Genomic DNA, 13,392 nt, shown 5'->3' with positions numbered 1-13,392 from the left:
TTTGATTGACTGCTATATATCCTGTTTGTTAGTAATTAATCTTGTTTCTTTATTATAACTGATTCATGTTAGAAATTTTATGTCCTATTTAAATCTCTTAAAACTTGTTTGGAAAACTTTTCTGAACATGTAGGTCACTTGGTTTTCAATATTTGACAAAATTTTATTAAGTTCATACTTCTGTAGTTGTAATGTTAGAAATTTTCTCACTTAACTTATTACACTTTTGGAATGTGTATGTAGTCTTCTTGGTTAATAAATCTAAAGGGTGATTAAGGTTTTATTAAAATGACATTATGAAACTTTTATTCTTGGTGTCACAAATCTCTCTGATTTTGGGGGAAGTGCTATGATATTCTTCATACTATGGAGCTGATATTTTGTTTCTATACCTTTATTTCTGGAAAAGTTATCTAGAAGTCTAGTGTGACTAACATCATCATTTCTATTTGTACTTAACCTAATTTGGCTTAGTACAGTTTCTATCCAAAGTTGATTGGTCATTGTAGCAAATTTAATTCCTAAAATATTAGAGTAAATTATTTTGGCTTATGTATTGGAAATGTTTGGGACATTACTTTTCTCTTATGGTGTTCTCCATTTTTGGACGTTTAACATTTATCTATTTATGTTAAAAGGTACTTCTTTGAACATTGCTTTTGTTGATGTTTGTTTTTTTCAAATACAGATTCATACCTTGGTAGAGAGTTTGAAACTTTCTATCACAGATCAACAACTGCCTATGTTTATCCGTATAATGCAACTTGGGATTGCTCTTTACTATGGCGAAATAGGCAATTTTAAAGATGGGGAAATGGAAGAGCCTACCTGTCACAATAAAGATATGTTAGGAAACATTACAGGTAAATATAACAAAAACTTTATTTTTGAACTGTTGTTTATATGCTTTTTCACCATTGTGAAACTTTGAAAACTAAAACATTAGATTGAATTTTCAATGTTTCAATATGATGGGATGATTTTATTTTGGTTGTTTGACACTACTTGATTTTTTTTTCCTTTATATGCTGGATATTACTGTGATTTTCTTTTTATATTCTTAAAGTAACTTTAATATTTCTAATAGATATACGTGTTCAGAATGTATGTTATATGAAAATTAAGGTAATGCATCATCAACATTTTCTAATAAATTGAGGTATTCTTAATTTTTTGCAAAGGCTTGCCAAGAGTTACACGGGAGTCAGATATACTTAATTATTATATGTAATTTTATTTAACTATAGTTACACTTAACTATGTACTCATTGGAGGATACCTAGTTAATTAGACATTATTGATGGAGTATATGTTTCCTTGAATGATACTAGTGGGTTAACCTCAGTTATTCAGTTCATTATACTTGTACTAAAGTCTACTGAATGTACTGAACACTGGTAATGTGTGAAAACACAGATAAAAAGAAGTGTTCTCTTCCCTTAAAACCACAGTGAGATATCACTTCAAGGCCACTGGCATGACTATAATCAAAAGACACATAATGACAAGTGTTGGCAAGATTGTGGTGAAGTTGGAACCTTTATGTTGGTTGTAGGAATGTAAAATTGTAGAGCTGTTTTGGAAAACAATCTAGTTCCTTAAAAAAATTGAACATAGAATTACCACATGACCCAGCAGTTCCACTCTTAGGTATATATACAAAAGAATTGATAACACATGTCCATATAAAAATTTACATGTTAATGTTAAATGGCAACATTATTCATGCTAACCAAAAAGTGAAACAACCCAAATGTCCATCACCTGATGCATGGATAAACGATTGCGATATATCCATACCCTAGAATATTATTCAGTCATACAAAATAATGAAAAACTGATACATGCTACATCATGATGAACTTCAAAAAATCTTAGGTGAAAGCAGCCAGTCAGAAAGGAACACATTGTATGATTCCATTTATATGAAATGTCCATAATAGCCAATTTCATAGAAGTAGAAAGTAGATTAGTAACCAGGGCCTGGGGAGAGAAGGAAATGGAGAGTGACTGCTAATGGGTAAAGGTGTTCTTTTTAGAGTGATGAAAATGTTCTAAAATTGGATAGTGATGATGGTTGCACAATTTTGTGATTATATTAAAAACACTGAATTTTACACTTCTAAATGTGAAATTTTATATTTAAATTACAGCTTATGAAAAACTTTTACTACCTTAAAAGCTTAGGGAATTACATCAATAAGTGTATGTACTTAGAAAACATACCTTTATTTCACACTGGACAGTGAATTCCTGTTAGACAATGAACTCCTTTTTTTTTTTTTTAAAAGGTTTTATTTATTCGTTTGACAGAGAGAGGGAGAGAGCAAGAGAACACAAGGAGGGGGAGCTGCACAGGGAGAGGGAGAAGCAGACTCCCCTGCTTAGCAGGGACCCTGATGCAGGCAGGGCCTGGTTCCAGGATCCTGAGATCATGACCTGAGCCGAAGGCAGACCTTAACCGAGTGAGCCACCCAGGTGCCCCAAGACCATGAACTCCTGAAACAGGAATAATGTCTAACATCCAGAACAAAACCGAGCACCAGAAGGTGCTCAATTTTTTTCCAACAATCTATTATGACAAATTTCAAATATATAGAAGAGTAGAAAGTGTATTATCCAGTGGACACCCATATACTCATCATCTAGATTCTATATTTAATATTTTGTTAAATTTGCTTTATCACATAGCTGTTCATTCAACTTCTCCATCAGTTCAACCAGTGCTTTTGATGGCTTTCAAAGTAGGTTAGACATCAGTACATTTCACCCCTAGACTTTAGCAGCTCATTGTTAACTAGAGTTTGTATTTTTTAATGGTTCCTTTTATTTTTTTTTGAGGGTGTAGTTTACAAAGTGAAATGCATAAATCTTAAGTATACTATTTAAGTTTTGAGAAATGTGTATACCTGTGTGTAGTTAACATTACGATTCATTCTTGGTATTTGACGTCCTGTGGGTTTTGGCAAAGGCATAATGACATATGGTCATCATTATGATTTCTCCAGAATATTTTTGCTGCCCTGAAGGTATAATATTTTGGGGATTCATCTGTGTTGTTGCATTTATCAGTAGTTCTTTCCCTTTTATTGCTAGATACATTGTATGAATATACCGTAGGTTGTTTTTGCCATTTTCCTGTTGATGGATATTTGTGTTGTTTCCAGTTTTGGCTATTATAAATAAAGCTGTCATGGACATTTTTCTACAAGCCTCTTGTAGATCTGTGCTGTACTTTCTCTTGGGTAGATACCTAACAGTGGAATTTTATGTTGAGGTTGTGCTGGATGTGCTGTTTTACATTTCCACAACATTGTAGGAGAGTTCTAGTTGTTCCACATCTTTGCCAGCATTTGGTGTTGTCTTTTTTTTTTTTTTAATTCTTTGCCATTCTGATGGATGTGTTGTGGTATCTCACTGTGGTTTTGATTTGCATTTCATTGATGAGAAGTTATTTTGAAGTTTTTCATGTTATTGACCGTTAATGTATTTACTTTTGTGAAGAGGATTTAACTGTTGGACTATTTTTAAACCTTTGTTGGGTTTCATTACTGATTTTTAAAATTTTTTTAATATATTCTGAATTCAAATACTATTTGAATTCAGATAGTATTTTTTAAATATATTCTGAATTCAAATACTATGTCATATACATGTTTTGGGAATATTTTTTGCTGGCTTGTGACTTGAGTAATTCATTTTTTAATAGGTATCTTGAGAAGAGTTTTAAATTTTGATTAAATGTAGATTTCAAATATTTCCTTTATAACTGATTTGTCCTCTTAGAAGTGACTAGGTTTCTCTACTTTAAAAAAGGGAGAAAGCAACTCTATTTGCTTGCAGAGTAGTTGAAATTAGTTTTCTCATCTCTCTAAAGCAGGGATCCTTTTATTGTGGGTGTATGGATTCCTTTGGCACTCTGGTCAAGCCTGTGAACCTCTTCGCAGAAGGTTTCAAGAATCTTGATTTTGATATGCAGTGGTATTCTTTCTTCATGTTTCTTGTGTTTGGAATACATTAAGGTTTTTAGGTCTGTGGGTTTATAGTTTTTGTATATATTTAGAAAATTTGTGGGCATTATTTCTTGAGCTGTTTTTCAGCTCTCTCTCCTTTGGAGACTAATTACATGTATATTAGGTTTCTTGAAGTTCTCCAGAGCTCTGATGCTCTTGTTCATTTTTGTTCTCTGTTTTGGTTGTTGAGTTTCTTTTTCTGTTCTTGTTCACTAATCTTCTGTATCTCATCTGCTATTTATCATAGCTAGTTTATATTTCACCTCAGATACTGTATTTTTCATCTCTAGAAGTTTAGTTGTTAAAAAAAACTTGTTTATGCTTTCTTAAATATCTCATTTTATTTATATAACTGTTTTAATGTCTGTGTTTAATAATGCTAAACTGTGTCATTCCTAGATCTTTTTGTATTGACTTTTTTTCCTTACCTGTGTTACATATATTTTCTTCTTCGCATGCCTGATAATTTTTAATTTGATGCCAGGCATTGTGAACTTTATCTTGTTGGATGCTGGATATACTTGTGTATAGCAAAAAGTTAACAAAAAGTTAAATTATTAGAAATAATTTAATTCACTTGTCTTGCTTTCAGTGTTTCTTAGTTGGGATCAGAGCCGCCATTAGCTTAAGGCCAGTTTTGTCTTACCACTGACAGTCAGCCTTTTGAGTACTTTCTTTTTTTTTTTTTTTAAATTTAATTTAATTTTATTTGACAGAGAGACAGATCACAAGTAGGCAGAGAGGCAGGCAGAGAGAGAGAGGGGGAAGCAGGCTCCCTGCTGAGCAGAGAGCCCGATGCGGGGCTCGATCCCAGGACCCTGAGATCATGACCTGAGCTGAAGGCAGAGGCTTAACCTACGGAGCCACCCAGGCTCCCCTTGAGTACTTTCTTCATGAGTAATGAATTAAAGGTTTTTTTCTTTCTTTCTGCTGAGATCACAAACTAGTTCCAATTTTGTGTAAGTCTTAGGGGTTGTTTTCTTGCCTTTTTTCCTGGTGGTTCTTTCTAGTGGCCTCAGTAGTTTCCTTGCATGAAATTGAGTAATACTTAGCTGAGGCCTGGAGTGGGATGCTCTGCAGATAGGACGAGCTCTCTCTGAACAGGTCTTTCGTGTTCAGAGATGAATGAACACGTATTTTGATATTTTGAGATAGCTTCATTACTGATGTTTGAACTGATTTTTGTAGGTTTTGTAGTTAATGGTGATGCAACTGTGATTTATTACTTATATTTAGAATTAAACTATGCAACTGCAATTTGTTACCTACATTCATAACTGAAAGTGCTACATTTTAAATACTTAATATGTATTTTTCCATCAGAATTCACGAATTTCCTGAATTCTATTAGAGGGCCCCAGAAAAGTTGCACTCTTCCAAAGGAAAAGAATATTTTAGGAAATTCAACCCAGAGATTAGGGAGATGCTTTTTTCTCTTCAGGACTCTAATTCATTCTTTCTGCAAGGCAGTGAGCAAAGATTTGAAACTTCAGAAGCATCTTTCATCAAAATCCCTCCTAATTTTTAATTAAGTATAAATTATAGTGGCCGATTTTTAGTGATGTTTCTTTTGTTTCACAAGATCAAGCAGTGGATACTTCTTCTGTTTTAATGGTTTAGACAACCGAGGTCAAGAGTCTAGCTCTGTGGACTCAACCTGGTCACTACTGCCTAGGTGGAGGTGACCTGCCTTGTTTTATAACCAAGATGATCATTAATGATGTCCAATTTAAGGTCTTACGGGGGCATTGATAACAGGCTTTATTTATTCCCCAGCAGAAACTGATAAAATGTTTATGGCTAAACAGCAGGATATAAAGAATATACAAAATATTTTTGGATTTGTAATTTTTATAATTTATTTTGAAGAAAAATGGCTAAAGTGTCTTAGTACTGTATATTAGGTTCTTTATTACTACTTATGAAGCCTTTTCCTTCCCACATGAACTAAGGTGAATGGCCACGTTTCATAAACTATACATCTAGGATATTCCAAGAGTCTCCAGCTATAAGGATTTAAAAAGTTACAAAGTTTTTCTAGCCAGAAATCTGGTTCTGAATGAAGATGATATTTAATCAAGTGTATGTATTATAGATTTATTACTGAAGAGTAGATAGCTTGAATCTGCTGGACACTGCTTATACCATGAATTCTCTAAAAAAGTAATGGTTTTTCTAAATTCCATGATGAGCTTTTTTTTGTTTGTATTGTTGGGGTAATGTTAATGGAGTTTGGTGCAGTTTGTCTTTACAAAGGTAGAATGAGTTGGAGAAGGTAGAATGAGTTGGAGTGGTTGGAATCTAAATCCTTTGCCAATTTCTAACCAAATGAAAATAATTTGCTAAAATTTTTTTCATATGTAGAATAGGCAAGTTACTAATATATGTTCCTACTAATAAGAAAGAATCACCAACAGTATTTTTTTAGCTTCATATAACAATAATTTTTTAAAAATTTTATTTTATTTATTTTAGTTTTTTTAAAGAGTTTATTTATTTATTTGACAGACAGAGATCACAAGTAGACAGAGAGGTAGGCAGAGAGAGAGGAGGAGGCGGGATCCTTGCGGAGCAGAGAGCCCAATGTGGGCCTCGATCCCAGGACCCTGGGATCATGACCTGAGCTGAAGACAGAGGTTTTAACCCACTGAGCCACCCAGGTGCCCCCATATAACAATAATTTTATTATAATAATTACTTTCATCATTAAGGGTAGTTATTTTTGGAGGGGGGATGCTTTTTTGTCTAGGAGTGCCTGACATTTTTATTGGGTGTATCAGGAAATAAAGAACTTTTCTTGAATATTTCTGACATGAATATGTTTCTGACAAGTCAGTTTTTTAGCACTTTAGCCTTATTTTGGGGAGGAAGTTTTTAATTAGTGGAATGCTAAAGAATGAATTTATGCTTTGTATTTAGCAAATACATTTAGAACTATGTTATAAACTATGCCCTATAGAAGATTAATTGTGGACTATGAAAGGGGATTAACATAGTACAACATATAGAAACTTGAAAGTAGTGGGGTGCCTGGATGGCTCAGTCAGTTAAGCGGCTGCCTTTGGCTCAGGTCATGATCCCAGGACCCTCGGATTGAGTTCCATGTCTGGCTCCCTGCTCAGCCGGGAGGCTGTTTCTCACTCTCCTTCTGCTGCTCCCCCTGCCTGCATTCTCTTGCATATGTGCTCTTTCTCTGTCAAGTAAATAAAAAAAAAATCTTTAAAAAAAAAAAATCAACTTGAATATAATGCTGTATTATTGGTTTCAAATAATAATAACCATTGTATAACTTATTTATATGTGGAAAGAAGGATGTGGGAGAAACATTTTTATAGAATTTACATTCCTAATTTTCCTTTTAGTTAAATCCTCTTGATTTATTTAAAATGACTTTATTTTGAAAGGTGCCGAGGATGAAACAAGAATAGATATGCAGTATCCTGCTCAGTACAAAGGCCAAGACCTGTATTCACAGCAAGAGGATGAACAGTCACAGGGATGGGTGTCGTGGGCCTGGTCATTTGTGCCTGCAATTGTGAGTTACGATGATGGTGAGGAAGACTTCCTTGGGAATGATCCTACATCAACTCTGCATCAGCAAAAAGCACAGACTTTGAGGGATCCCATTGTGTCTATAGGATTTTACTGTACAAAGGCAACTGTGACTTTCAAAGTAGGTTTTCTCTTTTTTGCTCTCATATTTCTTTCAACTTTAATGCATAAATTTTGATTTCTGGAAAGGATCTAGTTTAAAGTTTGTTTTACACTTAGTAGATGTAAGATAGTCTAGCAATCTTTATTTCATAAAATTGTGTTCCTTCATCTAACTGAATTTTAATCTTTTTCTATCTCTTTAAGCCTTTTCTACTTTATTATTATTATTAGTTTTTATCAGTTTCATAGAAGGTTTCTCGTCCCACTGACTCTTCAAATTGGCAAATAAAGATGCCTTTATATTTCCATTAAAAATGAATTGCAATAAAACCTCTCCCTTGAATTCATATATACTTCTACTTACTGTTTGATCTCTGGCTCTTTCATTACAAAATTTCTTTAAAGCGCTGTTTACCTAAAATTTCACTCTTTCCTCACATTTTACTCTTTGAGATAGTCTTATTTCTTTTCTACGTCCTCATTTAACTTGGGTTTTCAGTAGTGTTTCACATACTTAGACTGCTTTCTCCATTAATAAATACATGTAAAGTGTATAGTCAAAAGAGACTATATAATAGATATTTTCCAGTTAAAGAATAATAGAGTGAACACTAATTTTTTAATATTAAGTTTTTAATTCCAGTTAGTTAACATACGGTGTTATATTAGTTTCAGGTGTACAGTAGAGTGATTCAGCCCTTGCATACATCACTCAGTGCTCATCACAAGTCCCCTTCATAATCCCCATCATCTTTCTCACCTATCTTTTCACCACCTCCCCTCTGGTAACCATCAGTTTGTTCTACATAGTTAAAAGTCTATATATTGGTTTGTCTGTCTCTTTTTCTCCCCTTTTGCTTGCTTGTTTACTCATATGTTGCTTAAAATCCACGTGAGTGAAATCTCTGACTGGCTTATTTTGCTTAGCATTATACCCTCTAATTCTGTTCATGTCATTGCAAATGGCACGATTTCAATCTTTTTTAAGGCTGAACATTCCATTGCACACGTGCGCGTGCACACATACACTCACACACACACACACACACACACACACATCTTCTTGAGCTGCTTCCATAATTTAACTATTGTAAATAATGCTGCAATAAGCATAGAAATGCATGTATCCCTTTGAATTAGGAGCACCCTTTTATTTTAAGAAATATAAAATTATTAGTACTTTGGCACCCCATGTGTGTTCTTGGATCATATATTGTCTTATTTCCCCCTCAGTTATAGCCCAAACTTAATGTCTAGTATTTATTTCTTGGTTTTTATTGATAATATTATCACACATGTCATATCCTTGAATAGTATCTAATTCATTCAATAAATACTACTGTCTTCTATGTGCCAGGCCCCATTTTGTCTTTAAGGATACCCAGTAAACAGATGAGGTAGATATCTCTTAAAATATAAATTGTTATTATAAGCAAGTAAGCTACTTAGTATACCCATTTATGATAAGGTTTAAGTAGAAAAATAAGGAGGGAAGTGGAATAGTGAATGTGTCCATTGGATAGTAAGGTATTAAAGAATTTACAATTGGGTGATCAGGGAAGGCCTTAATAGGAAGGGGAACCTTTAAGCAAAGACTCATGAAAGAAAAAGCTGTGTATATACATAGGAATGAAATTCTAAGAATAGCAAATGTGAAGACCTCAAAAGTTCAAGGAATATTAAGGAAGCCAGTGGGGCCAGAGCAGAGTGGGCTAAAACGAGAATAGTGTAAAATCAGGTCAGAGAGGAGATGGAATTGGGGAGAGATCCATAAATTGTAAAACTGTGTAGGTCATTTTAGGTTAGGGACTTTGTCATTAATCCTGGGTGAGATAAGAAGTTCTTGGACAATTTTTAGCATAGTAGTTACAGGATGATCTGAGTTATGTTTTAAATTGCATCACTCTGGTTGCTGTGTTAAGAATAGATTGTAGGGAGCAAAAGCAGAAATAAGATCAGACTAGAGAGGATTTTGCAAGCAGGAGATAATGATTGCCAGACTAGGATGATAGCAAGGGGAGGTGGTGAAATGTGGCTGGATTTTGGATGTATTTTGAAGGTCAAGAGGACAGAACTTCTTGATAGATTTTATTGTGAGACATAAATGAAGATGATCCAAGGATGGTTCCTGAGCAACTAGAAGAATTGAGGATGGATTTTTTGACATGAGGAGGACTGTGAGAGAGATGAAATCAGGAGTTTGGTTTTAGACAAGTTGAAGATGCCCACTGTATATTGAAGTACAGCTGTTGGGTTAGATTAATGAATCTAGAGTTCAGATTAGAAGTTTGGCCTGGTTATATAAGGGAGACCGAGGATTTTATTAAGATCGGAACCAGCATATATATGTCTAAAAAGGAGAGGTTCTGGGGACAAGTTTTGGGGCACTGTGATATTAATTATTTGGAAAGAAAAGGCAGAAATACCGTGGGAAACTGAAAATAAGTTAGGCAGAAAACCAAGAGTGTCTATCTGGAAGCTGAATGCCATAAATGTTTTAAAGTTGACAATAGTAGGTCATTTGTGAGAATGGATTATTGGATTTGGCATTGTGGGAATTCTTGGTGATCTTGATGGGAACAGTGATTTGACAGTGGTGGGATCTTAGGTGGAGTTGGTTAAAAGCAAATGGGAACCTGGTAGAAATTTAAAATGGTGCAGTCACTGTGAAAAACAGTTTGGTGGTTCCTCAAAACATTAAACTTAAAATCACATGACCCAGCAGTTCCACTTGTAGGTGCATACTCAAAACAATTAAACTTCACTCAAATAGATGTACATGAATGTTCATAAAATGAACATATGTGATATGAACAAAATATGAAATAAATATGAACAAAAATATTCATATTTACGATGGCCAAAGAAATGAAACAGCTTGGGGCACCTGGCTGGCTCAGTTGGTAGAGCATGGGACTCTTGACTCTTGAGCTCCACATTGGGTGTAGAGCTTACTTACACAAACAAAAACCCTTTTAAAAAAAAAAACACCAGAACAACAACAATCCAAATGTCCGTTAGTGGATGAAAGAATAATAATGATAGCCTTTTCAGAAAATTGTTGATATTCTTTTTTGGTAGTACACCAAACTCAGTCAGTGGTAATTTTTAAAAAGACTACTTGTATCTCCAACTCTGGGCAATTGCTAGTATATATTCAACAAATAAATCCTCCATCCTTCTGCCTATCTCTGCTTGCCGTCTTCCAAAATTTTGGGATCCTCTTTAGGATTTTATTTCTTCCATTTTATTTGTCTTTGTTGGATTATTATAGAGCCATTTTTCTGAAGGAGATAAACTCCTGGGTCCAGCCTGTGAAGTAGTATTCTAGGTATTATTCCAGGTAACTTGTTAGGTACTGGAAATGTAGCATGTAGCACAGGAAAGAAAAAATCAGGTTTTTGCTCTCATGGTGTTTTTAATTTGGCTTGGATTGCTTAACTACTTGAAATAAACTTTTTAAATCAGTGGTAAAGGTATACAATTTATAACTACACCAGACAGTAGATTAAAAATATTTTAAATTAAGTAAACAGTCTTTAAAGACTTTTCTAATTAAAATCATCAAGTATTTCCTAATATGACAAACCCTGAAAGATGTAGAAAATGAGTTTTAGCAAAAGTTGAGCTTGATTGATTTAAAAGATTTTTTTGGTAATAAAGTTGGAGCAAAAATGATAAAAATTCATTAGCTGTGCTATTTTACATTTCTGAATTTTTCTATGGAACCAATTGTTTTTTATTATAAATTTCATAATTGAAATTCATGGATCTAGCTTTGGTGAAAAGAATTATCAGTCTGTAAAATTAAAAATAAAACAAATCTTTAAAATATATAATAGAGGGGAGCCTGGGTGGCTCAGTGGGTTAAAGACTCTGCCTTCAGCTCAGGTCATGATCCCAGGGTCCTGGGTTGAAGTCCTGCATTGGGCTCTCTGCTCAGCAAGGAGCCTGCTTCCCTTCCTCTCTCTCTGTGGGTCTCTCTGCCTACTTGTGATCTCTCTCTGTCAAATAAATAAAATGTTTAAAAAAAATAAAATATATAATAGAAAAACTGGGGTGTCTGGATGTCAAGGTTGGTTGAGCATCTCACTTCTGGTTTTGGCTCAGGTCATGATTTCAGGGTCTTGGCGTGGAGCCCTGTGTTGGGTTCCACACTCAGTGTTGGAGTCTGCTTGAGATTCTCTCTCCCTCTCCCTTGGCCCCTCCCACTTGTGCTGTCTCTCTCTCAAATCTTTAAAAAAAAATGTGTGTGTATATGTGTGTGTGTGTGTGTGTGTGTGTGTATGTGTATACACACACACACACACACACATATAGCCAACCATTGCCAACTAATATTACATGTATTGTCAATTTTATTTTTTAAATTTATTAAAAAAATTTTTTTCATGATACTGTCTCTGCATTTAATAGACGTTTTTGGCAATAATGATTTTAATTGCATTAATTAGGAGTATATTCAAATTTAAGTTCTAAAAGATATAAACATCTTAGTAACAGCAGCATGAATTAACATTTTGTTGAGAACTTAAATTATACTTATGAGTTTTCTTGGTGTAATTTTCTTTGAGTGTATTTGATATACAATGTTACATTAGTTTCAGCTGTACAACATAGTGATTCCATATTTCTGTACCTTATGGTATGCTCACCACAAGTGTAGTTACCATCTGGCACCATACAACACTATTATAATGTCGTTGACTATATTCCCTATGCTGTCTGTGCCTTTTATATTCCCATGTCTTGTTCATTCCATAATGGAAGCCAATATATCCTATACTTATTCATCCATTTTGCTCGTCCCTCTACACTCTTCCTCTCTTACAACCATCAGTTTGTTGTCTGTATTTATTGGTTTGATGATTCTTTTTTGTTGTTTTTTTTCATTTGTTTTGCTTTGTGGATTCCACATAAGAGTTAAATCACATGGTATATTGCCAGTTTTAGTTTATCCAAAAGAAGTTATTTTTAATCGAATTTTGTGAGGGAATTTAAGGATTGTTAGTAAAGTTCTGTCTTTTCTGGTGACTTTTGCATATTTTTGTTCAGTTTAAAATTATTCTGGTATATATCTGCTCATTGATGAGAATTGTATTAAACTGATTCAGAATAGTTTATATTATATATAAAATTTTTATAGACTTTTAGAGTAGTACTTGTCATTAGTTAATACATCTTTTAAAAAATTTAGAACATTTATGTTTCTAAAGTTTGTCTAAGTGAAATATGTTGAGATTTAGGAGGAAAACATTAGAATTCATTGTTCAGCTTGGATTCAAAGAATGTATGGAATTAATTTGTGGTTCATATTTTGGTCAGAAAATAAGGTCATATTTCTACATTAGCATTCTGAACAGTTGATATCAATCCAACAAAAATCATGCCAAATTAAATGTAGCATTTAAAAAATCATGTTGAAGATTGTTCTTGTAATGTTTGAGTCCTTTTAATCAATTAATTGCTTTTTCTGTACAATAATTGTAGACAGCTGAAGGGTGATCAAGTTTAAAATACTAAATTTTACTTGAGCATTTGATAGAATTGTACTTTAAAATAACAACATTGTATATACCAGTTCTAGAAGCATCTAAAAAATAACGGCTTGTATATAAACTTTTTGTTAGAAAAATGAAAATAATTAGTTGATTTTAAGCATAAATAAGTTATCATGCTTAAAATTAAAACTTTCTGGTTTAATAAGTTCTATTTGACTTAAGTT

At 33.6% G+C, this 13,392-nt stretch overlaps 1 protein-coding gene across 9 annotated transcripts in view; it reads left to right on the top strand.

Annotated features, from left to right (window-relative positions):
* VPS13B (vacuolar protein sorting 13 homolog B) overlaps window positions 1-13,392 on the top strand; it is a 746,538-nt gene that overhangs the window by 71,071 nt on the left and 662,075 nt on the right. For all 9 annotated transcript variants that reach the window (XR_004382801.1, XM_032858607.1, XM_032858609.1 and 6 more), the window contains exons 7-8: window positions 689-863; window positions 7,418-7,686. Coding sequence is in view for 8 of the 9 variants with exons in the window: in XM_032858607.1 (XP_032714498.1) it covers window positions 689-863; window positions 7,418-7,686 (444 nt within the window). In the remaining variant the exon portion in view is untranslated. The remainder of the gene's footprint in view (window positions 1-688; window positions 864-7,417; window positions 7,687-13,392) is intronic.

Source organism: Lontra canadensis, unplaced genomic scaffold (assembly GCF_010015895.1).
Source record: "Lontra canadensis isolate GAN:19392208 unplaced genomic scaffold, GSC_riverotter_1.0 scaffold15, whole genome shotgun sequence".
In the NCBI taxonomy this organism is placed as follows: Eukaryota; Metazoa; Chordata; class Mammalia; order Carnivora; family Mustelidae; genus Lontra; species Lontra canadensis.
This window is presented reverse-complemented; position numbering and strand designations above follow the sequence as displayed.